This window comes from Myotis daubentonii, chromosome 2, assembly GCF_963259705.1.
Source record: "Myotis daubentonii chromosome 2, mMyoDau2.1, whole genome shotgun sequence".
In the NCBI taxonomy this organism is placed as follows: Eukaryota; Metazoa; Chordata; class Mammalia; order Chiroptera; family Vespertilionidae; genus Myotis; species Myotis daubentonii.
The window spans coordinates 56,025,132-56,047,211 of NC_081841.1; the positions used below are offsets into that span (position 1 = coordinate 56,025,132).

The 22,080-nt window shown below is 57.3% G+C and overlaps 1 protein-coding gene across 6 annotated transcripts; it reads right to left on the minus strand.

Moving 5' to 3' along the window:
- Window positions 1-1,036: 1,036 nt before the first annotated feature.
- Window positions 1,037-21,182, minus strand: ITGA7 (integrin subunit alpha 7). 6 transcript variants are annotated; one of them, XM_059683158.1, is made up of 27 exons: window positions 20,802-21,182; window positions 16,353-16,480; window positions 16,172-16,251; window positions 14,823-15,078; window positions 14,273-14,350; window positions 13,818-13,937; window positions 12,728-12,935; window positions 12,408-12,601; window positions 11,651-11,739; window positions 11,412-11,539; window positions 11,185-11,280; window positions 10,953-11,014; window positions 10,646-10,815; window positions 10,068-10,217; window positions 9,050-9,165; window positions 8,354-8,546; window positions 8,199-8,279; window positions 8,014-8,093; window positions 7,821-7,895; window positions 7,583-7,685; window positions 6,935-7,111; window positions 6,596-6,736; window positions 4,588-4,701; window positions 4,030-4,128; window positions 3,819-3,944; window positions 2,573-2,685; window positions 1,521-1,717 (listed from the first exon to the last, which is right to left on the minus strand). In XM_059683158.1, the coding sequence occupies exons 1-27, from the start codon at window positions 21,005-21,007 to the stop codon at window positions 1,657-1,659; spliced, it is 3,444 nt and encodes a 1,147-aa protein (XP_059539141.1). In that variant the 5' UTR covers window positions 21,008-21,182; the 3' UTR covers window positions 1,521-1,656. The 6 variants fall into 6 exon arrangements, with proteins under 6 accessions (XP_059539140.1, XP_059539143.1, XP_059539142.1 ...); XM_059683157.1 differs by lacking the exon at window positions 2,573-2,685 and having other exon boundaries at window positions 1,037-1,717; window positions 20,802-21,180; XM_059683160.1 differs by lacking the exons at window positions 2,573-2,685; window positions 14,273-14,350 and having other exon boundaries at window positions 1,037-1,717; window positions 20,802-21,180.
- Between the last annotated feature and the right edge of the window lie 898 nt (window positions 21,183-22,080).

Consider the following 22,080-nt stretch of genomic DNA (forward strand, 5'->3'; position numbering starts at 1 on the left):
GAGTATTATACTAAGCAAAATAAGAAAGACAAGTATCACATGATCTCACTCATATGTGGAATCTAATGAACAAAATAAACTGATGAACAAAATAGATCCAGAGACATGGAAGCATGGAACAGAATGATGAATCTCAAAGGTAAGGGGGAGGTGGGAAGAGATTAACCAAAGAATTTATATGTAGATATGCATAACCCACGAACACAGACAATATGAGGTAGGCCTGGAGAGGGGATGGGTATGGGGTGTAGGGCGTCATTGGGGTTTCACCCCCATTTTCAGGTGGGGGACATCTATAATATTTTCAACAATAATTTTTTTAAATAGTTCCTTTTATTGCTGAGTGATAGTCCATTGTATGAATGTACCACAGATTATTTATCTATTCAGCCATCAAACAAACCAAATGATAGGCACATAGGTTGTTTCCAGTTTTTGTCTATCCTATATAATAAAAGCCTAATATGCTAAGTGTCCAGTCGTTCGTTCAACCAATGAAAGCATAATATGCTAATGATATGCTAAGGCTGCTCAACCGCTCGCTATGACGTGCACTGACCATGAGGGGGCAAATGCTCTGACTGGCAGGTTAGCTTACTGCTGGGGTCCAGCTAATCAGGACTGAGTAAGATGGGCCAGACATGCCCTGGAGCCCTTCCACGGTCCCTCCCCAGCTGGCCAACTTCCCGCATTTCTCCCCAACCCCGATCATGCATCGATGGGGTCCCTTAGCCTGGCCTGAGCCCTCTCACAATCCAGGACCCCTCGGGGGATGTCGGAGAGCCAGTTTTGGCCCAATCCCGCAGGCCAGGCCGAGGGACCGCACTGGTGCACGAATTAGTGCACCGGGCCTCTAGTTACATCCTCTGAGACCACATCCATGCCTCTCCAGGATCTGGGCACAAAATTCAGGATACATGCATCGTTGCCAGGCCCCCAACCTCCCACCCACTGCCACCTTCGTCCTGAGCTGTGGGGGTCAGAGAGAATCAGGCCTTGAGGGTGAGGGAGCAGAACTCAGCAAAGAGGCCAGAGGTTTGTTCCAAATATTTTTTTAATAAATAAACAAAATCCACTAGATTGATGCATCAAACTAAGGTCAGAGGAGAGGGGAAACGAGGGAGGGAAGAGCCCCTGAGTCAGCAATGCCACCTCCTCCCCAACCTTCTGGGCTAAGGCACTTTGGGGGAGACAGGTCCTTGGGGTCCTGTTATACTAGGGGAATGGGAGCGGGAGAGATTAGCCTCATCTTGCATCAGGACATCGCCGCCCTTCTCACCCTACCCCGCAACCCTATTCCTGATTTCCCCTCTTCTCTCACAGTGTTCTAAGGGGAAGTTTGGGGGGGAGAGGTCTATGCCTCTGAGGAAACAGATCCTGAAAATCCTGCTGGGACACCAGCAGCCCACTCTGCCCTCTTCATCCTGAGGCGCCATCTCTGGGGAAGGGATGGAGGGGACACACGGCCACGCTGGGACCCAGGACGCTATGCAGTGCCTGGCACAGGGTGCCCATCGGAGCCCAGCTCGGGGTGCCCGTCAGCAGCCAGGATGGGGTGTGCATCGGGGCTCTCCCGCCGGGGGCTGCCCCAGTTGTTCCTCAGAATGGTGCCCGTCTTTTCCTCCTTGAACTGCTGTCGGTCTTCTCGCGGGATCTTTACCGCGTGGTACTGGGGCACGGTGGCCTCGGGGTACCGCGCCCGCTTGAAGAATCCCATCTGTGAGAACACCAGGCCAGACGTGAGGAGGCTGCAGGGCTGAGGTGCTGCGGCAGATGCCCAGCACCGCCCAGCTCCTGGCTCCACCACCCCTGGGACGGAAAGAACCAAGTGCAGCAGGAAGGAGCCGGGGGAGCAGCCCCCACAGTGCCCCCGTCAGTGCTCAGTGCCCAGGTTCTCGTTTACAGCAAGAGGAAGACCAGGGGGGCCCAAGGAGCAAGACCAAGGACATCTCCCTTGGTACCGGAGGGAGGGGTTGAAGGTGGGACATCAGGACTGCTGACCCCAAAGGTCCCCCAGCACAAGCTTTTCAGGTGACCCACTAGCATTGCCCAGGACACAAACGAAATCTGAAGCCATGTACACGTACAGCCTGCGTCCTCACTGGCAGCACCCCCTAGGACAGGGCCTTCTGTCCATGAACTTGGTGACCCAGCCCTTCCCTAAATCCTGAACATGCTACACTCACGCTCGGGACTGCCAGAGCCTGGGACATGCTCAGACTGCACGGTACCTCCGTGCATGTTTGTCTCTGCACTTCATGCCCAAGAAAAGGCATGCATGGCACCTCCCTGCACTCCACATGCTCACACTGCAAGACCCCACCCAGCCCTCTGTGCATGCCCCCGGCTGTGTGTACTCACTCTTAAAGCTCATCCTTACATTATCTTCCACCCCAGTTCCTAGGACTCACTCCACCCTCATGCAATCTCATTTCTTCACCCTGAATGTTCCTGAATGCTGGGCACGCTACTAACACTCACACACACACACACATACACACATACACATACACATACACACACATATTTGTACACACGCACACACACACACATGCACACAAACAAAAATTACCCCACAGTCCCTGGACCCCCAACTTCCACAGCCGAGGGCTGCACGGCCAGACGGGCCCGGTGATAGTTAGTGGGAAAAGATGAGTTCTGGCTGCTCCGACGGAAGAAGCCACACTGGGATGTCAAGGGAGGAGGGGAGCAGATGAGGGGGAGACAGGAGACTGAGGAAGGGTGGGGCTGTCTGTGCTCTGCCCCTTCTGGGGGAGCGGGGAGCCCGGATCCTGGCGCCAGTTTCACGAAGGCAGCAATCTCCCCCAAGGACGACCAGCTTCCCATAGTGGGTGCCACTCCAGAGGCCTGGTCCCCTGATGACTCTCATTGGTCAAAGGGTGAGTTTGGTCTGTGATTGGCTGGGGCTGGGATGGGAGGCTGTTCCCCACAGAGCCCTGAGGACAGCACGGTTGCATACAGTCTCGCTGTGGCATGTGGGTTCGGGTATGACCTGCACTGAGTGTGCTTTGATGTGGAGCCCCAGACACAAATTTGATTCTGTCTACACTCTGTGTCTACAAGAATGTCCACGGGGAACCTGGTATGTGGAGGCTCCAAGTTCAGCCCTAGGGGCAGTTTCCTGGGATAGGTCTCCAGGCTGTTCGCCTTCATGGCGGGTTTCCTTCCCAGCCTCACCCTGCCACGCTCTAATTAAGCCAGACCACACTTCCCTGCCTCCGTGGCTCCCCCACCCCCTCACCTCCCACATCCAGATCCTACTACCCCACCTTCTTCTCGCAGTGGTTCTCAACCTTCCTCATGCCGCGACCCTTTAATACAGTTCCTTTAATACAGTTATGTTGTGGTGACCCCCAACCATAACATTATTTTCATTGCTACTTCATAACTGTAATTTTGCTACTGTAATGAATCGTAATGTAAATATCTGATATGCAGGATGTATTTTCAGGGGTCGCAACCCACAGGTTGAGAACCGCTGTAAGGCCTGGCTCCTGGGCCTCCTGCCCGCAAGCCATTTCTCCTCAGAACTCCCACTGCACTTTCTCGACTGACTGCCCATCCTTGGCTGCAAGGCTCCCCTCCCTCACTAGACTGTCAAATCCCTGAGGACAAGATCTACATCTGACTTGTCTCTGAACCGTCCAGGACCTGACAGAGTCCCTGGCACGAGCAGGGCAGGTGCTCGGTGCAGGTTTGCTGAGTAGATGAAGTGGGTGGGTGAGGACCACGCAGGGAAGGCCACCTCCTCGCCAGGGAAGCCCAGCCCCACCGGCCCCAACCTCCCCAAGCCGCACCTTCCACAGGAGCAGCACCAGCAGCGCCAGCACCAGCAGCCCCGCCAGGACAGCCAGGAGGATGACCCACCAGGGGACTCCCTCTGCCACCACGGCCACGGGGTCCAAGTACACCATCACCGGGATCTGGGGAGCGAGGGGTTAATGGAGCAAGAGCTGGGGCAGCAGGAGAGAAGAGCTCCTCCACCCCACCTCCAGCCCTGCGGCTCACCACTGTGGAGGCATCTCTGAGCACCAGGTTCTTGATGGAAGACTTCACGGTGATGTTGGCTCGGACAATCACTTCCAGGGACTTCACAGCTGAGTACTCCTAAGGGAGCAGGGAGGCAGGCCCTCCTCCTAAATGCCCCCGTCCCCTCACCCCCGCCCCCGGCTCCTGAAATTGTAGAATGGTGCCCAACACAGAGCGTGTTTCTGCCTGTCTAGGTTTAAGAGTGTGCTGCAGCCCAGCCAGTGTGGCTCAGTGGTTGAGCACCAACCTATGAACCAGGAAGTCACAGTTTGATTCCCGGTCAGGGCACATGCCCAGGTTGCAGGCTTAATCCCCAGTGGGGGGTGTGCAGGAGGCAGCCGATCAATGATTCTCTCTCATCATTGATGTTTCTAGCTCTCTCTCCATCTTCCTTTCTCTATGAAATTAATAAAAATATATTTAAAATTTAAAAAAGAGTGTGCTGCATTTGGAAAGGGAAGAGGTAGAAGAGAAGTGAGTCCTGGAGGGGCTGCCGGGGAAGAGGACGCCCAGTCCAAGCCCTCGTCACACTCTCACCTCCAGGAAGGTGCTGTTCCAGAGGCGGCCCCAGACATGCAGCACAGCCGCGCGGTCGAAGCTGTAGAGTGGGCAACTGAACAACACGCAGTTGGCGGTGCCCCGGGCGCAGTCCTGGGGACCAGACGGACAGGGCTTTGAGCTGCTGAGCCTGCCCAGGGCCCAGTCTCCTCACAAACGCAGTCACACAGACAGAGTCTGCCCGGAGCCTTCATCCATCCCTCCGTGAGCCTCCACATCTTGGACCCCTTTTCTCCTTGCTCCTCACCCATATCTCTATTTTCATGACCAGGCCTCAAACTCCCCTCCTCCAGGAAGTCTTCCCAGACTAACCCTAACCCAAACCTGGGCTATTTGGCTTTGAAATGCATGGGGGAGCAGGGCAAAGGGCTCTTCCTTGACAGCAGCAGGCAGATTAGCTTCCCCAATTGATGTTGATGTGACCTAATGTTGGTCCCATTACTTGAGCACCTACTACCTGCCAGGTACTTATCTCATTTAAGCTTTACAACTATCCTGCAAGATGCATATTATCATCATCCCCATTTTTCAAATTAGAAAATTGAGGCTCAAAGTGTCCAGGTGACCTACCTTAGGTCCCAGAACTAGCAAACTGATAAGTGGTGAAGCTCATATTTGAACCCAGGTCCATATTGGGCAAAACCATACTCCTACACTAAGCCCAACTCACTGACAGGAGAGGAGGCTGGGGGGACTCAGGCCCTGCTCCTTCCAGGCCTGACCCATATCCATTTGGCCTAACTTCACCTAATGGTCTACTTGCCTGAAAACATACTCAACACACTTCAGAGACAGCAGAATGGCTTGAGAGTGTTTGAATTCTGTCAATCGTCTTTTATTTGGCTACTTTTGAGCAAATCAAGAACCCTCCGTCAATGTGTCTAAAAACAAGGCCTTAATTTTAAGTTAAAGAATTGATTTCAAAGTTCTGAATGAAAAAGGAGTTCTTTCAGAGGAAATTAGCCTCATGGAGAAGGTCAGGCCACCCATACAACAGGGAAACAGCAGTCGCCTTATCCCCAGGCACCTTCCTTTGCCTCAGGCCTGCTCTCGGGGAGCAGGGGAGCGGAGGGCCAGGAGGCACAGGGTGTCCGTGGAGCTCCCTCCCAGACCGATGAAGCCAGAGCTGGCCCAACTGCTGACATTCCCCTGCAAACAGTCTTCCACTCCTTGCCTCCATGCCTGGCTTCACCTCCTGGCAACTGGACAAATACCCCCTTAATCGTGTTCCCCCCACACTCTCACTGCAGCACCATTCTCAAGGGGTGAGCATAGAGAATATGCCAATTTGCTCCATAAATCCACTTAAAGAACAAAACTTTGTAAAACAAGCAGGAAAAGGGGGGCAAAACGGCTCAAAAGGGATAGACTTAATGAATCACACATAATACACTATCGTTTTAATTATTAGAACTTCTTAAAACTTAAAATGCTTCGGACATTGTAAAAATCAAACAGGTTTTCTTACACAAATTGACTTTTTTGTCCTAAAAGACTTCAAAAGAACAACAAACAGAGTTCAAAGGTAGCTAAAACTATCCCATCCCTATGAAATGTTATCTTTGGGCCCAGCTGGCGTGGCTCAGTGGTTGAGCATCGACCTGTGAACCAGGAGGTCACAGTTTGATTCCAGTCAGGGCACAGGCCAGGGTTGGGGGGTTCGATCCCCAATGGGGGGCGTGCAGGAGGCAGCCAATCAATGATTCTCTCTCATCATTGATGTTTCTATCTCTCCCTCTTCCTTCCTCTCTGAAATCAATAAAAATATTTTTTTTTAAACTGAAGTGCTATCTTTGGTATAAATGTGAGGAGCACCGAATGCACAGCCAACTGCCCCGCGCTTGGCAGGTGTGCGAGACTGTCCATCAGCCCTCAGCAGGCCAGCCTCCCTGGACACCCACCACGCTGAGTGAAGCGCCATGCCCCAGCATCCTCTGTCACACCCCCACACCCCCTTTCTGCCTGCACACATCTGCCCTGCCCTCACCAGGGTGATGTTTTTCTTCTTCTCAGCAGAGGACACTGGCCACCAGGATGTGCTAGGCTCCTGCTGCTCAGGAGGCACCTGCTGCTCCGGCTGCTCTGGCTGCTCCAGCTCTCGACGCCTCCTGTCCCTGCTGTCCACATCCTGGATGTGGGGAAAGGGGCCCGGTGAGTGTCCCTCCAAATACAGCAATCCTGAGATGGCATCTCCTCCCCACTGCCTTCCTCCCGGTCCCCCCACCCCCCCCCCCACACACACACACACACATGCCCACCCCCATGACACACTTCCCGAAGTCTGACCCCCCACACCCTGCCTCACAGCCCCACCACCCCGCCTCACCAGGTGGAGGATGTTGGGCCTGGGGGAACAGAGTCCCTTCTGCCCAGGGCCCTGCCCGCCCTCCAGCTCCACCCGCATGGGGTACAGCAGCCACTTCCCGTTGGCAATCTCGTGGGGCCACATGATGTTGAGGAAGGCAGAGCCAAGGGTGTTGAGTGACTGGCCCTGGTTGGAGACCTGTGACACAGAGAATGTGAAGGGAGGGAGCTGGTTTCTGGGCGGCCCTAAATCACAGAGATGGAGGGGGTAGGGTCGAGGGGAGGGCCTCGGGAAGCACAGTTTCAACAAAGATTCAGGATCTGAGACCCCACTAGGCACCACTCTATGCCAACCCCAAACCCAGGAAAACCTGGGGAGGTCCCTGGGAGGTGTGGGAAGCCCCAGAGCAGAGCTCTGAGGAGAGACATCAGCCCTCCCCCATGTTCCCATCCCCCAGCTGAGGCCCCAGACAGACAAGCTTCCCGGGGCTCTCATGGCCTCCCGGCAGAGATGACCAGGAAGCGCCTGCCCACAGCTGAGGTCCAGGAGCAGGGGGAGGCCTCGAACTCGCCATACAGTGGAAGACCCCACCCTTGGGACCTGTCTCAGACACTTCTCTGTGCCAAGAAGGGAGGGCGACCATGAGGGACCACATACCAGGACACTCACCGTGACCTCATACTTGACCTTGCTGCCCACATCCCGCTCAGACCGCATGGCACTTTCCCCCCGCACCACGCCGGAGAAGAAGAGCTGCTGGGGAATGGCCACCCTAGAGAAGAGGAGTCAAATGGGGACTGAGGAGGCCTGAGGCCCGACGGAGGGTCAGGAGGCAGAGCCCAGGCCTGGGCTTGGGAGTGGCAACGCCTGCCCCTCCAGCGCAGGTGCCCACTGGGGCCGGGCTTACCCCGTAATGGACAGTGGCAGCTCAATGAAAACATTGGCCCGGGCAGAGACGGGGTGCAGCTCCTGCTCGCTGATCCTGGTGTGTGGGCAAAGGCAGCAGTGGGCACGGGCACCACCTCAAGGGTGAGTCCCTTCTAGGTAGACATCAATTCCACTGCTCCCAACCTTTCCCACCCCAGGCCCAGCAGGCTTACGTGGACAATAGCAGCTCCACCTCCAGCTCTGTGGTCTCAATGGTGATTCCTGAGGTGCTGAGGATGAGGTAGAAGGCGATCTAGGCCAATGGTGGAGCGGGATTAGAGTCAAGGGAAGCCAGGAACTTGAGGAGGAGTCAGGGGTTAGAGGTCACTCAGATAGGGATAAGGGCAGATGTGCCAACCTGGGCATCTCTCTTCATGGGGTTCCCCAGCTCACACTCAACACGGGAGGCATTCTCATTGGACAGGCACAGGGGCTTCTCCTGGAGTGGGGAGAGGAGAGGTCAGTCTGGGTTAATGCAGACCCCCAAGACCATGCCCCCTGCCCGGTCCTCACCGCAGGATCCAGGGCCCGCACTCCTGAGTAGTGCAGAGAGGCAGGGAGGCTGACCAGCAGCTGGGCTTCATGGGCATCGTCCCCATCAGCCTGGGGCTGTGCTGGGTCCGAGGGAAAATTGGTGACCTTCAGCTCCAGGCCGATGAATGGCTGCCCACTCAGTGCAAACAGGGCTGTTGTCCCATCCACATCCCTAGAGGGTCAGATCCCACTCACTCTAAGATCAGAAAATCTCCCCCTGCCTCGCCCACGCCTGCCTCCCTCCCCCAGTGAACGCCACTGGCCTCCACGCCCTGCGCCTCTGCTCCCACCAGTCCAAGCCTCAGTCCTCCCCATGTTCCAGAGATCCAGGAGGGGAGCCAGGGGGCCTTCCTTCTGATCCCAGCTCCACCCCTGACTCACCTTGGGCAAGTAACCCCTGAACCGCTCTAGGCCTCTGCTCTCCATCTATGCAGTGGGACTAATAATAATTCCTACCTCACAGGGGCGGGAAGGACTGCTAGTCCTTGCACGGCAGCTCCTGTGCCCCATCACTGACCCTCATCTGCAGTCTTCTGAATCATCAGCAGGTCTCCCCCAGCCTTCCAGCCTCCCGCTGCAGGCTCAGCCCCTCCCTCTGCCTGGCCCTCCTGAAGGAGCTTCCTTCCGTTCCCTGAACTCTTGCCTGCCCACCCCCCCTGCCCCCTGGCCCCTCACATGGGCAGAGGCTGGAACTCCGTGTCGCTGACCCGGGCACAGAAGCGGGCGTGGACCAGCTGCAGATTGCTCTGACAGATCTTATCTTCACCACAGCCTTGCTTCAGGAAATGGACCTGGGGAGAGAGTTTTTCTTATTTGTTTTGTTTTCTTTTGTTTGTTTTATTGATTTTAGAGAGAGGAAGATGAGAGAGAGAGAGAGAGAGAGTGGTTGCCTCCTGCAGGTGCCCCAACCAGGCATCAAATCGGCAACCTGGGTATATGCCCTGACCAGGAATTGAACCCACCACCTTTTTGAGTACCAGATGACGCGCCAGCCAACTGAGCACATTGGCCAGGGCTGGGAAGAGATTTGAGGAGAGGGTCATTCCTAGGGGACAAGAAAGGGTACAAATGTGTCACCAAGGCATATGGTGGGGTCGAGTGTCACAGGATTACACAACCTGGGTTCAACTCCCAGATCTGCTGCTTGCTGCCTGTGTGGTATTGAGCTGGTCAGCTAACCACGCTGAGCTGTGCCCTCTCAGTACAACGATGGGGGTACTGTGATGCTGCAGCAGACACTAGCAGGCTGGTCCACTGCAAGGCCCTGTCTCCCCAGCCTTCCTTGCAGGTAACTGATTCCAGATTCGGAAGGTGACGAGAACATGAAGAGCGCCACTCCCAGGCTGTCCGCGAGAACCACACGAGGAGCTGTGTGCTCGCCCTCCTGGCTGAGCAGGACGGAGGTGACCTAAAGGCCTTGGGAGCCACATTTGAACATGGCAGACCCACATCAGCCTGGGCCCCTGAATGACCCATAGAATCAAAGAGCACCGCTCCTTCTGACTAGGAACACATGACCCTTTGGGCCATTCTCCACTCGGAGGTCTAGTTGTTACAGCACCTGGAGACATGAGGAGCTGCTGGGACACACGTGAAGGAACTCTGCAAGCTATGAGCGAGTGTCACTGATGAGGGGCTATGATCACTGCTCCTCCCAGCAACTTTTTCTGGCTAAATCAGAACCCATGCTCACCTCTGCTCGGTGGGTGCTGGGCTGGTGGGCATTGAGGATGGGGGCCACTGGGGGCAGCCCCTGGCCAGGAACCTGTCGCCGAAGCCGAGGGGTCTGCAGACTATAGGACAGGGTCACCACAATGGCCCGAAGCTTGTCTTTGACATTCTCCTGGAAAGGGGAAAGATGAAATGAATACAAGAACAATCCCCAGGCCATAGCCTTGACCAAAGCCCCACCCAGATCTAGGATAAATTCTTAAACTTGGAAAGAAGTTTAGGGAGATGAAGGAGAAAAGTAGAGAGCTGAGCAAGAAGGAAGAGTGACTAGGGTGGAAAAGGGAAGAGACCCAGGATTTAGGGCTTTTAGGACCAGATGTGACAATGGACCCTGCCATCTCCATCTCCAGGGAGTACAGAACTTGGCAGGAGACAGAAGAAGGCAATAGGTGAGGAGGAGGTCAGCCCGTAAGGGAGGCTTCCCAGAAGTCCAGATCTCAGGACGAGGTGTGCGTGTGTTAGGGAAGAAGCTAAGAGGAATCCAGGAGAAGAGATCATGCCATGACCATGACCCTCAGTGGCCAAGGGGTCAGTGTCCACCTGTAACTGAAACATGGTGTCTCCGCAGACTCGGTCATGCTGGTGTTTCAGCCACACGGTGCCTGAGGCCTGGTGCTTCAGGTCATCTGGGCCACGGCTCAGGAAGGTCACACGGGGAACCTGGCCCCGGAGCCTTCGGTCTGTGTCCCCGTCTAGCACATAATTCAGGGCTTTGGCAAGTGGGGAGAGGAGAGGAGACAGTGAGCTAGGGAACTGCTTCAATCTGACCCTGTTCCCAGGGGCTCATCTCTCCACCTTGGAGTGACCCGACCAAAGAGGTGGGAGGTGGGAAGGGGACCTCACTCACCCACAATAGGGCTGTAGCTGCTGGGGGTTGCCATGTAGCTGAAACAGACTCTTATGTCCACACTGTGGGGGGCAAAGGGTAGCTGATGGGCCAAGGCCCCACCCCCACCCTGCCCACTCCAGACCCAGTCTCAGCCCCCAGTGCCAAACTAGGCAGAGAAATGGAGAAGGGAGAGGGGCCTGGAGGCCCTGAAGTCCCCACCCCTCCTCCCTCCCCTTGGATCCCGCCTCACCAGACCAAGTGGCCGCCAGCACAGTTGGGCTGTTCTAGGTCAATGGCTCGTGGAGCAATGATGACCTCGTGGGAGACATGGAGGACAGGTCTGGCCCTGGGGAATAGGGAGTTGAGGGCACAAAGAACGTGAGAAGATTGGGCTGGGAAATGGGAGGGGGCTCTTCGGTATCAGATTTGGGGTGAGTGGAGCTTATGTCCTCAGGAAGGGAGAAGACAGGAGCTCACCTGAAGAGCACAGCAGTATCGGCCAGGGAACCCACCAGCAGGTCAGGGTAATGGTTCCCATCCACGTCCAGGCCGCCTGACAGAGAGTAGCCGAAGCTCTTCAGGCTCACGGCCTCGCCCTCCAGCACCTGCAGGTCCTGACTGTCAGCCAGCACCCCGCCTCCCCTCTTCCCCTGCCCTCTGTTGCTATGCCCCTTATGGCACCCTCACCCACTCCCTCATCCCAACAAGCCGCTCACCTGGGAAGGTTTGATGACAACCCCCAGGCTGCTCCCGTGGTAGATAAAGACTTTCCCATCCCCATCAAAGGGAGCGCCCACTGCGATATCTGTGCGAGCAGAAAAGGCAGTCAGCCTGTGGGGGCAAGGGTGACGGGGTCCAGGCCCCAGCGTTCCCTCCGTCACTCAGTTCCATACCATATGTGCTCTATTTCACTGAGAAGCCACTGAGTCCCAGGCACCTTACACACCTCACAGCTCATTTTTTAAATATATATTTTATTGATCTCAGAGAAGAAGAGAGAGGGAGAGAGAGACAGAAACATCAATGATGAGAGAGAATCATTGATCGGCTGCCTCCTGCACACCCCGCACTGGGGATCGAGCCTGCAACCCAGGCATGTTCCCCGACCTGGAATCAAGCTGTGACCTCCTGGCTCATAGGTCAAGGCTCAACCGCTAAGCCACACCACCGGGCCTCACACCTCATTTTTAAACCTCTCAGCTACTCTCTGCAAATATTACTAGCTCAGAAAGGTTAGGTAACTTGTCCAAAGTCATAAAGCTGGTAAATGATAACGTTCAGGTGTGAGCCCATGTGGCTTCTCTCCCTGAGCCCTCAAAAGACCTCCCCTTGGGGGGAAATGGGCAACATCTGTAATAGTGTCAACAACAACAACAACAAAGAAAGAAAGAGAAGCCCTCCCCTGACCTCTGAGGCACCTCCCTGCCCCTGCCCTTCCCCTCCCTCTCCTGAGCCCTCCAGTTCCCGTCGCACCTGGGAAGCCATCGTGGTTGAGGTCCCCGAGGACAGCCAGGCTGATCCCAAACATGGAGTCGGGGGAGCCACAGAGCCGAAGCGGGGAGACCTCAGCCCAGTGACCCCCCTGGTTCATGTACACATACACGGCACCCCCCAGCTCTTCTTGGCGCTCAAAGAAGTAGGGGGCACCCACTACCAGGTCTGCCCAACTATGGAGAAAGAACGACAGTCAGTGTGGGGTCCTGCCCAGCCAGGGAAGTCAGGAGGAGATGCCAGAGGCCCCTCGGACCTTCTGGACCCAGCTCCCCCGGCTCCACCCCCGGCCGCCCACTCACCCGTCATTGTTGAGATCAGCCACGGCCAGCGAGTAGCCAAAGCCGGAGGTCAGGCGCTCCCCTGACAGCATAACTTCGGGCACCAGGCGACTGGCACTGTCTTTGCGCAGAATGACCACAGCCCCCTTGTGGTTTGCACGGGGGGCCCCTGCAACGAAGCTCAGTTCCTCTGCGCGCACCAGGCTCTTCCCCGAATCGATGGAGAAACCTGGGCAGGTGTGACCTCCCAGTGAGCTCAAGAGCCAGGGCGAGTCACAGCCCCCCACCTCCTCTCCTCACGGGTCTGGAGCCAGAGACGGAGCCCCCCTCCAAGTTATCACCGCCACAGCTGGACTTCTCCGCCCCTCCAGAGGCCTCACAGCCCCCCACCCACCCAGAGACTGGAGTCTGGCACAAGAAGTGCAATGAGATCAGCCTCGGGAACTGGGGAGGAGAGAGAAAGGCAATGGCTGAGAAGCCAGACACTGGGCAGGAGCAAACCCACCAGCAGGAGCTGGGGCAGGCCCCACCCCTCCGATTCCCAGAGAATTCCTCTGCCCTCTGCACGCCCAGGGGGCCCCATCCTGTCCAGTGCACCTTCTGCGCCCCCACTCCCACCATCCTGGCAGGGAGCGAAGTCTTCACATGGAGGCAGGAGACAAGGGAAGTGGGGAAGAGCTTGATCCACCCCAGTATCTCCCAGGCCTCCTTTCCTCCTCCTCTGCCGTGGGATACAGATGAGACAATGAGAGGGACTTGCCAACACGGCTAGACTTTTCTGCGCACACACTCACACTCACAAGCCCCTGTGGGTGTCCACCATCCATCCCTGAGAAAACGTCCTCCTGGAGGTCTGCCTCCTTCCTTCCCACGTGGTGTCCACCCACCGCATAGGTTCTTCTCACCCCCAACCCCTGCCTATGAAGACCCCTGTTCACAGCCCCTTAGGTCGTCCCCCATGGGGCCTCTTCTTCTTGGGCCTGGTCACTGGGCCCAGCTTGTCTCTGAAATTTGGGCCCAACATGTGTTTCCCTGGGTGTGTGTTGGGGGAGGGAGGGGAAGCAGGCCAAGCCCCCAGGGCCCAGGAGGACGTGGGTGGGCGCTTACAAACCTAAGTAGCTATTCAGGGCCAAGTCTCCGGCTGGTCCTGGGAGCCGGTCAGCGGGGTCCAAAGTTTTATACACCAGCTGGTCGGGGTCTGAGCTATCAATGTTGGTCACAAAGAGCAACCCTGTGGGGGCCGGGGGGGGGGGGGACAGGGAGAGACACCGGGGAAGGGACATCCAGAAGACGGGCCACGGAGTGGAGAAACAGAGCCAGACACAGGCAAGAAGGAGCCGAGGAAAAGGCGGAGAAAGAATATGCGAGACACAAAGAGGCCAAAGGGATAAGAATAGAGAAACAAAGACAGAGATCGAGACGGACAGAGACAGGAGGGTGGGAGCGTGGAGAGGGAGGACAAGAGAGAGGAGCAGAGGGTTAGAGAGGCTCTGGGCCAGGAGGGCTCCCTACCAAAGTAGCTGTTGGCAGGGACCGGGATGAGGCGGGGGTCCTGCTCCTTCTCACCCCCCGCCTCGTAGGGCCCGTCGTCCAGGTGGGCCAGGTCCGCTGAGCCCTGCGCACAGAGCTCCACCCTGGCAGTGCCTGCAAGGACAGACCTGTTAGTGCCAGGGCAGGAGCCCCCTTTAGGCCAGATGCTAGTTAGACAGCCACACAAGGAAGCCCCTCCTCTCCTTTCCAGCACCACCTCCCCTCCCCCCCCCAAGCTTCTGGGGTCCCACAAACTTGGCACACACTCACCGAGTGTCAGCTCAGCCAGCGGCAGCGTGCGGAGACGGGAATGGGAGTGATGAGGTGTGGGCTGGTGTGGTGGGAAGGAGGACCAGCCGTGCGTGTGGGCTCATGCCAGCGTGTTGAGGAACACTCGGCCATGCGAAGGAGAGGAGATACCTCCATTCATGTGTGTGCTGGCATGATGGGGTGGAAGGCGTGGCAGTGCCGGGGGCTACATGGCAGTGAACATGTGGGCATGCTTGGCCACGTGCTGCCCGCAGTCCCCTCTCTGAGCTAAGAGGGCGGCTTGGTTCCCTTCTCCCCTCCTGGAGGAGTGACTCACCCTTCCAGTTATAGGTTCCTGGGGCCCCAAAGAGGAGGTAGTGGCTGTCAGGGGAGAAGGCAGCGGCTGCGCCCTGCTGGCAGAACCCAAACTGATCGTGGCCCTGGGGGCGCCCCTCACAGAACTTCCACTCGCCACCATCCAACTCATCGTGGATGGCCAGGTCCTGGCTTAGCACAAAGCAGCGGCCGATCACGTCCCTCGTCTCCAGGATTTGGTCCACTCGCTGCCTGGCCTCATATCTGTGTGCACAGGTCTGCAGGAGGAAGGAGGCAGGGGCCATTCCCCTGGGTGGGCCCGGGGCCTGCTTCAGCCACGCTGCCCACATGCAGACACGAGGCAGGCGCTGGCTCATGTGCACGTACCACACACCTCACAAACCCCTGTGCGGGCACCACTTGAGCACCACCAGCCCAGTGTTACCATAACCCACTGTCCCATCAGCACCCACTCCCTTGCCCTGGGCACCCACAGGCATGACTAAGCCAGAACACAGGCCTCATGGCTTCGTGTTTAAAGTTTGACCCTGTCTCTGGCCCTTTGTGACATCACCTCGTCTTCCCCCCCACTCCATTCTCCAAGTTTTCAGTTATTCCTGAAAGCCTGGCTCAGATCGCCCCATCTGCAGGAGTCGTTTCTCTCCACGCCTTCAGACTTCGATCATCTGGGACTATACGCTCACTTAACATTAACAATGCTCGGCCCCATACTGACTTGAATTCCTAATTGTGGCCCTGGAGCATCCCATGCGCCCAAAGGTTGCCAGTTGGATTCCCTGTCAGGGCACAAGCCCGGGGTTGCAGGCTCGATCCCCAATAGGGGGTGTGCAGGAGGCAGCTAATTGATGTTTTGCTCTCACATTGGTGTTTTTCTCTCTCCCTCTCCCTTCCTCTCTCTCTCTAAAAATCAATTTTTAAAAGTCTTTGAAAAAAATAATAATTGTGTATTTGTGCGTGTTAGTAATGCTACAGAGAGAGACAGAGAAGGAGAGGATGAGAATCTCCATATGTGCAGTAGCTATTTGAGGCACGGACCAAGCCTTTCCCTGTCTTTACATAGTCTCTCCCAGTAGCTAGCACAATGCCTGATGCTTAACAAGTTCTCAGTAAGAGTTTGACAGATGGGTAAATGGATGAAATGTTTAGATGGTTTAAATTTATAAGGACAGGGGCCATGTCTTATACTTTTTTTATATCTCCTTGAGTTCCTGGAAATCAGACCATGATACAAATGCCCAACCTGTGTTCTGTAAGCACATCTATGCATTTGCGCGCGCGCGCGCACACACGCGCACACACACACACACACACACACACACCCTGTCATGCGGTTACGGAAGTGGTACTCACAACAATCTTGCCCCCAGGACCCTGGCTCCGAACACTAACTCCCAACCACTGGTTCTCCTTGCTCTCCTTCTGCACATCAGCTGGAGGCAGGACACTGGGAATTAGGGGAGGGAAGAGGAGGCCAAGTCCTCTCCTCCCACTTCATGTGTACCCCCCCACTCCACTCCCACAGCGCACATACCTCCCTGGTCAATGTCCACTCTGTAGCAGTCAGTCTCCTCCAGGCTCAAGGGGCAAGCGAAGAGGCCTCCAGTGCGGTTCGCCTGCTGCCCAGGCAGAGCCAGGGCCTGGGGAGCGCCCACCAGCAGCCTGTGCCACAGGGCAGGGGCAGGAGTTAGCAGCCAGAATGCTCCCCCTCCACAGAGCTGCCCTGGCCCAAACCCTCAGTACCAAGCAAAGTGTCGAAGGACTAAGAACAAAGGCCAAAAGGCAATTTCCCAAGTCCTGACCAGGGCAGGTTAACATACTTGGCCATGTAATCATCATGTTACATATGCACATACTCTCTGGATGAAGAACCACATGCACAGTAGATACACACACACACACACACACACACACACACACACACACACACACACAGCAACCCGACAGCCTGGCCGGCATTGCTGGTTTGAAAGAACCGCCTGTTTCCAGCACCTGTTCCTGACCAGGCCTTTCCTACCCGCTTCCTGGCCCCATTCCCAAGCTCTGCCCTCCTCCCCAGTCCTGTTGAAACCTTCCCAGAAATGCCGAGAATGCTGGGCGCAAGCGTAATAGAGGCCCAGACTGGCACCATGAGGTGGCCCAGGGATCAGGTTTGGAGGCCAAGCAAGAGGCTAGACATGGGCCTACTTCCCCCACCCTTTCATCAGGGACCCGCCAAAGACCTCACCCCAGCAACCCTGCCAGCCCAGGGTTCTATCAGTCACTCCAGCCGGCAGGCAGCAAGGTAGAGGCAAATTTCTCATTTGGTCTCCAATCTTCCCTCCATTCTCCCCCCACTTCCTGAAACCCCTTTCCCAGCCTTCCTTCTCCTCCCACAGCTATGGTTTTCCCATTCCTTCCCCCCCCCCCACTCCCTCCCGCCCCCTCCCAGGCTTCTCTCCTACCCCCCCCCCCACCCCCCGCCCGACACTTTCCCAGCTACAACTTTCTTGGCAGGACAATTTTCCACAATCACAGCCAAGGCTTCTTCCCTGGGAGAGGACTGTGCTGGGAAGGGAGGCTGCCTGGGTCCCTTGGGGCTGAATCCCCAGGCCAGGAGTAAACGGGGGTGGGGGGTGGGAATGAGGTGACTGTCACCCAGCTGGACAAGGATCCTCTTTTCGAAGAAGGAGAGACTGGAAAGTGGCAGCAGGGCAAACCTGGAGGCCTCTCTCCCACGCTGTTGCCCTCCATCCCCCTTCCCGGGGGGAGGCCCAAAGCTGTGTGGGGCAGCGCCGCAGGCAGGCATCTGTGGGGCACTGTGCCATTTCTGATGGTGCAGGGGGAGGGGAGGGCACAGAGCCATCTCCCTTCCCACAACTCCTCCTGGGCTCTGCCCAGCTGTCATCCTGTGTCAGAGCCAGTGTCAAGAGGCAGAAGGAGGGGGGTGGAGTAGCAGTAGGGAAGAGAGCATGGCATGCATTCGGCGTTTGTTAACAACTATTTTTTGAAAACCTATCTGCCAAGCCCTGCGTCAGGCACTGGTGAGACAAGGAAATCATATTTATTCGGCACCTACTCTGGGTCAGGCTCTAGGCTAAATGCCAGGGACATGAGGAACTAGCATGTATCGCCCTCTACCTAGGTGCCGGGGCTGGGCAAGTCACATGCATTATCTCATTTAATCTCCTCCACAACCCACGTGAGGGTCCTTTTCTGGGCGTTAGAGGAAGACACTCGCGCAGAGACGTTCGGTAGTGTGCTGGGACTCAGATGCACGTGGGCCCAACGCCAACGCCACGCCCTTCCCACCATACTCAGGGACAGGCCCGCGCCCGAACAGGGACCCCTCCAGAAAGGGAAGAGGAGGAAAGGGAGGGAAGAGGACCCCTGAGCAAAAAAAAAAGCAACTGAGTGGCATGGCCAACCTTCAGACAAGTCTGCAGGAATCCTGACTCGTCTCCCACACAGAGGCAGCCACCTCTGAGAGGTGTCTTGCTCATCTCTGCACTTGCCCCCTAGGAGGCCGGTACCTCAGATGGTCAGCGCACAGCTAAGCACCGGGAGGAGCTAAGTCAGTCAGTGTTCAGTGTTCACCTCTCCTCTGGAGGTCAGGAAGAGAGAGGAGGGCGGAGGGGAGGGGGTCTACTGGGAGAAGAGGAGTCAAGCACATGAATCCACCCAGCCCCACCCTTGGCGAACAGGCCAGCCCATCCTCCTGGAACAAGAGTTCCCACACACAGCCTCTGGTCCCTCCACCTCTGCCCCAGCCGCACACTCCTTCCTGGCTTCCTCCCACGATCCCCAGATACCCCGGGCCTCTGGGCAGAACAGTAGCCACAGCTGCAGCCACTACAGAGAGAAAAGCAAAGGCATGTCGGCAGCTGGGGCAGCGGGACTCCCTGGGATCTGAGCTTAGCGGGGGTGAACGAGAAGCCCACAACCACTGCACCCCTTGGTTCTCCACAGCCCCAGGCTCTCACCCAAGCCCAGCCCTCTCTGACTCTCAGTCTGGGTGGTCCTCTGCAGAGAGTGCTGGGCCTGAAGGCTAGCCAAGCCTTTGGATCTGGGCTTGCTGTAAGGTGCTAACGCTATTCTCTAACGCTGTGGGTCCCAATACAGGAATTATCCTATTGGAACAGTCCTGCACTGTTCTAAGCTTTTTTACGTGCTGGGAAAGGAGAGCTGGGACTCAAAAGCTAGGGATGAGCAAGGTACTTGGTCTCTCATGGGCCAACAGGCAGCAGAGCGCCCCCTGCTGGAGCAAAATGCCCGCTAGGCAGTCAGGCCCCTATGGGAATGCCCTCCGCTGGACTCTGGGAGACAGAGTCAGGGGCCACCTTTAGAGATGAGGGGGAAATGACAAGAGACCAAGCTATTAAAAATAACCTAGAATTTGTCTGGAAATAGCCCGGAGAGTTCAGCATGTCCTAAAAAGGCCTCCAGTTCTGGAACTCTGGCAGATGGGAGAAGGAGGGAGGAAGACAGATGAGGGAGGAAGCAGACAGAAGGCTGAAGAAGAGGTGAAATCAGTTGCTTTCTATCTCTCCCAAACTTTTTTTCTGGTGGGGGGCGGGGGGCACTGACCCTGCTCCCTGATGATGGGGATAATGGAAGAAGAAAGATCAGAGCTGGCCCCTCCTCCCAGCACAGGAAAACCGAAATGAGCTCTTGTCCCTACCCTCTGCCCCCAGGCCAGTGGCTGGGGGGAGAAGACAGTCCCTGTGGAGGGCATCGATCCCAGTAATGGACACTTAGTGTGGCTCAGGCTGGCCTAGAAAAGCCCCGGCAGGAGGGGGTGAGAAGCTCTCTGCCCCTCCCCACCTCTCTTTTTAAAATCATACATGTAGCTGGAGCGAATAGTACAGGAAGCATGGCAGTCACAGGCCTCACACACAAGTGTCCTTCCTCCGTGGGTCCTGAACTGATTAGAAAGTAACCAGAATCGCCCCCTGCCCCTCACTCCTCCCTGCCTTCCCCCCCCCCACTCCCCCCACCGCTGCTGAGATGCCTGGGCTGGAAATGTCCTGAGGGGGAGGAAGGGCAACAGCCTGGCCAGCATCCTTCCTGGACCTCTCTCTCTCTCTCCTGCTACTGCTGCTGCTACAACTTTGGGGGCTCTGTTTTCTGCCCCTCTATCACTGAGGCGCCTGGAGCAGGCTGCCAGACCCTGCCGTCCTCTCCCAGCTTCCCCGGGTCTCGCCACAGGAGTGGCAGGTCTCCCCTGGCCTCCCAGTGCCCCGCTGCCCTGGTTCCATCCCATGGCAATGCCCTGGTTCCATCCCTGGTTCCATCCTATGGCAATGCCCTGGTTCCATCCCTGGTTCCATCCTATGGCAATGCCCTGGTTCCATCCCTGGTTCCATCCTATGGCAATGCCCTGGTTCCATCCCTGGTTCCAACCTATGGCAATGCCCTGGTTCCATCCCTGGTTCCAACCTATGGCAATGCCCTGGTTACATCCCTGGTTACATCCCTGGTTCCATCCTATGGCAATGCCCTGGTTCCATCCCTGGTTCCATCCTATGGCAATGCCCTGGTTCCATCCCTGGTTCCATCCCTGGTTCCATCCTATGGCAATGCCCTGCAGGAAGTTGCTTCTGGAGTCTCCCCTCCACCCCTCCCATGGCACCTTTGGCCTCTCTGTCCTCTCCCCCTTTTCCTGTGCTAAGAAGAGACAACATGCTCAGTCCCCTCCCTCAGGGGATTCGAGCCTCTGAAGAAGGAGGGGAGCCACCCACCTTAGGATGCAAACGGGTGGGGGCAAACGGAGACGGTCCCTGCCCAGACCAGAACCTTGCTCGCCAGCGCACCCCCAAAGCAAGAGCCCGCGCCTGGGGCTGAGGGCAGCCCTGCAGACCCGAGGCCGCCGAGGCGCGGCTCCAGCCCGGGTGCAGGAGAGCTGGGGGCAGCTGAGTCTTGGCGGGGTTCGAAGACCGAGCGATGAAGCAGGAGCGGGGGTCTGGGGCTCGGCACGGGGACCGCGGGGGGCGCGGTGACTCACCAGCTCTGGGGCCGGGGCTGTAGCTGCCGGTGCAGGGCCACCGAGAAGCCGAAGAGGCTCCCCGGCTCGCCCTCCTTGCGCAGCGCGCCCATCACATCCAGATTGAAGGCGACGGCCCCGGGGGAGAGCAATCCGGAGAGCAGGGTGCCCAGAAGGTAACAAATCCCCGCGGGGCCCCGAGGATCGCGGCCCGGAGTCCCCGCCATGGGGACACCCCTCGCGCGCTCCCCGGGAGCGCAAGGAAACTCGCTCGCGCCCCAGACCCAGGTGTCCCAGGCGGCCCCTGGTCCCGAGTCCCGCGGGTCTCCGCAAAGCTTCCACCGCTCCGCCGCCCCACGCCGCCCCGCAACTGCGGCAGCCGCGGCCGGGCGTCCACGGGGGCTCCCGCCTCCGCCCCGGGCGCCGCCCCGCCCCGCCCTCGGCCCGCCCCCCGCGCCGCGGCAGGTGGAGGCCGCGCGTCGCGGAAGGATGCCCAGGCGCCCGCCCCGAGTGGGACCTGGCCCTAGGGTGGGACCTGGCCTCGCTGCACCCCCACCCCCCCCCCAGCCCCGCCCCAGCGCCCTCACTCTCTCCTGCCCTCTCTCCTGCCGAGCCCGCGAGGGGTGGAGGCGGCGCCTAGGAATGGCGAGCGGGAACGAGGGAGGAGTACAGAGAGAACGGGACCGAAAAAGAGGAAAGAGGGTAGGAGATGTGAAGGCGGGGAGAGAGGGGCAAACAGAAAGAGAGGCGATGGAAGGGCAGCGGTCTCCAGCCGGCCCCTGTGGTCCCTCGGTGCTCCCCTCTCGCCTTGGTTGCATGAGGCACTTCTCGTGCTGTTCCAGTCACACCGCTTCCCCCTCTTCCCACCCCGCTCCCCAAGGCCCGGCAGTGACACAACATTTAGAGAAAGAGAGAGAAACTCAGCAGGCCTGGGGAAGGGAGCAACGGAGGCGGGAAGAAAGAAACAAGAAGAAAGAGATGGAGAAAGAAGGGCAAGAGTTTGATCAATAAGGGAGGGCCGGGCTGGCGTGGCTCCGCGGTTGAGCGTCAACCTATGAACCTGGAGGTCACAGATCGATTCCTATCAGGGCACATGCCGGGGTGGTGGGCTCGATCCCCAGTGTGGGCGTGATCCCCAGAGGGGGGAAGGGGGGAACGTTCAGGAGGCAGCCAATCAATGATTCTCTCTCATCATTGATGTTTCTCTCTCCCTCCCTCTCCCTTCCTCTTTGAAATCAATTTTTAAAAAATTAAAAATTAGAGATGGGCCCTAACCAGTTTGGATAGAGCGTCGGCCTGC

Coding starts and splice junctions, on each gene's coding strand:
- ITGA7 (XM_059683157.1), bottom strand. CDS start 21,007: ATGGCGGGGACTCCGGGCCGCGATCCTCGGGGCCCCGCGGGGATTTGT. Junction 10,218..10,645: donor ACACCATGTTTCAGTTACAG/GTGGACACTGAC, acceptor TCCCCTTTCCAG/GAGAATGTCAAAGACAAGCT. Junction 9,166..10,067: donor CCAGCACCCACCGAGCAGAG/GTGAGCATGGGT, acceptor CTCTCTCCCCAG/GTCCATTTCCTGAAGCAAGG.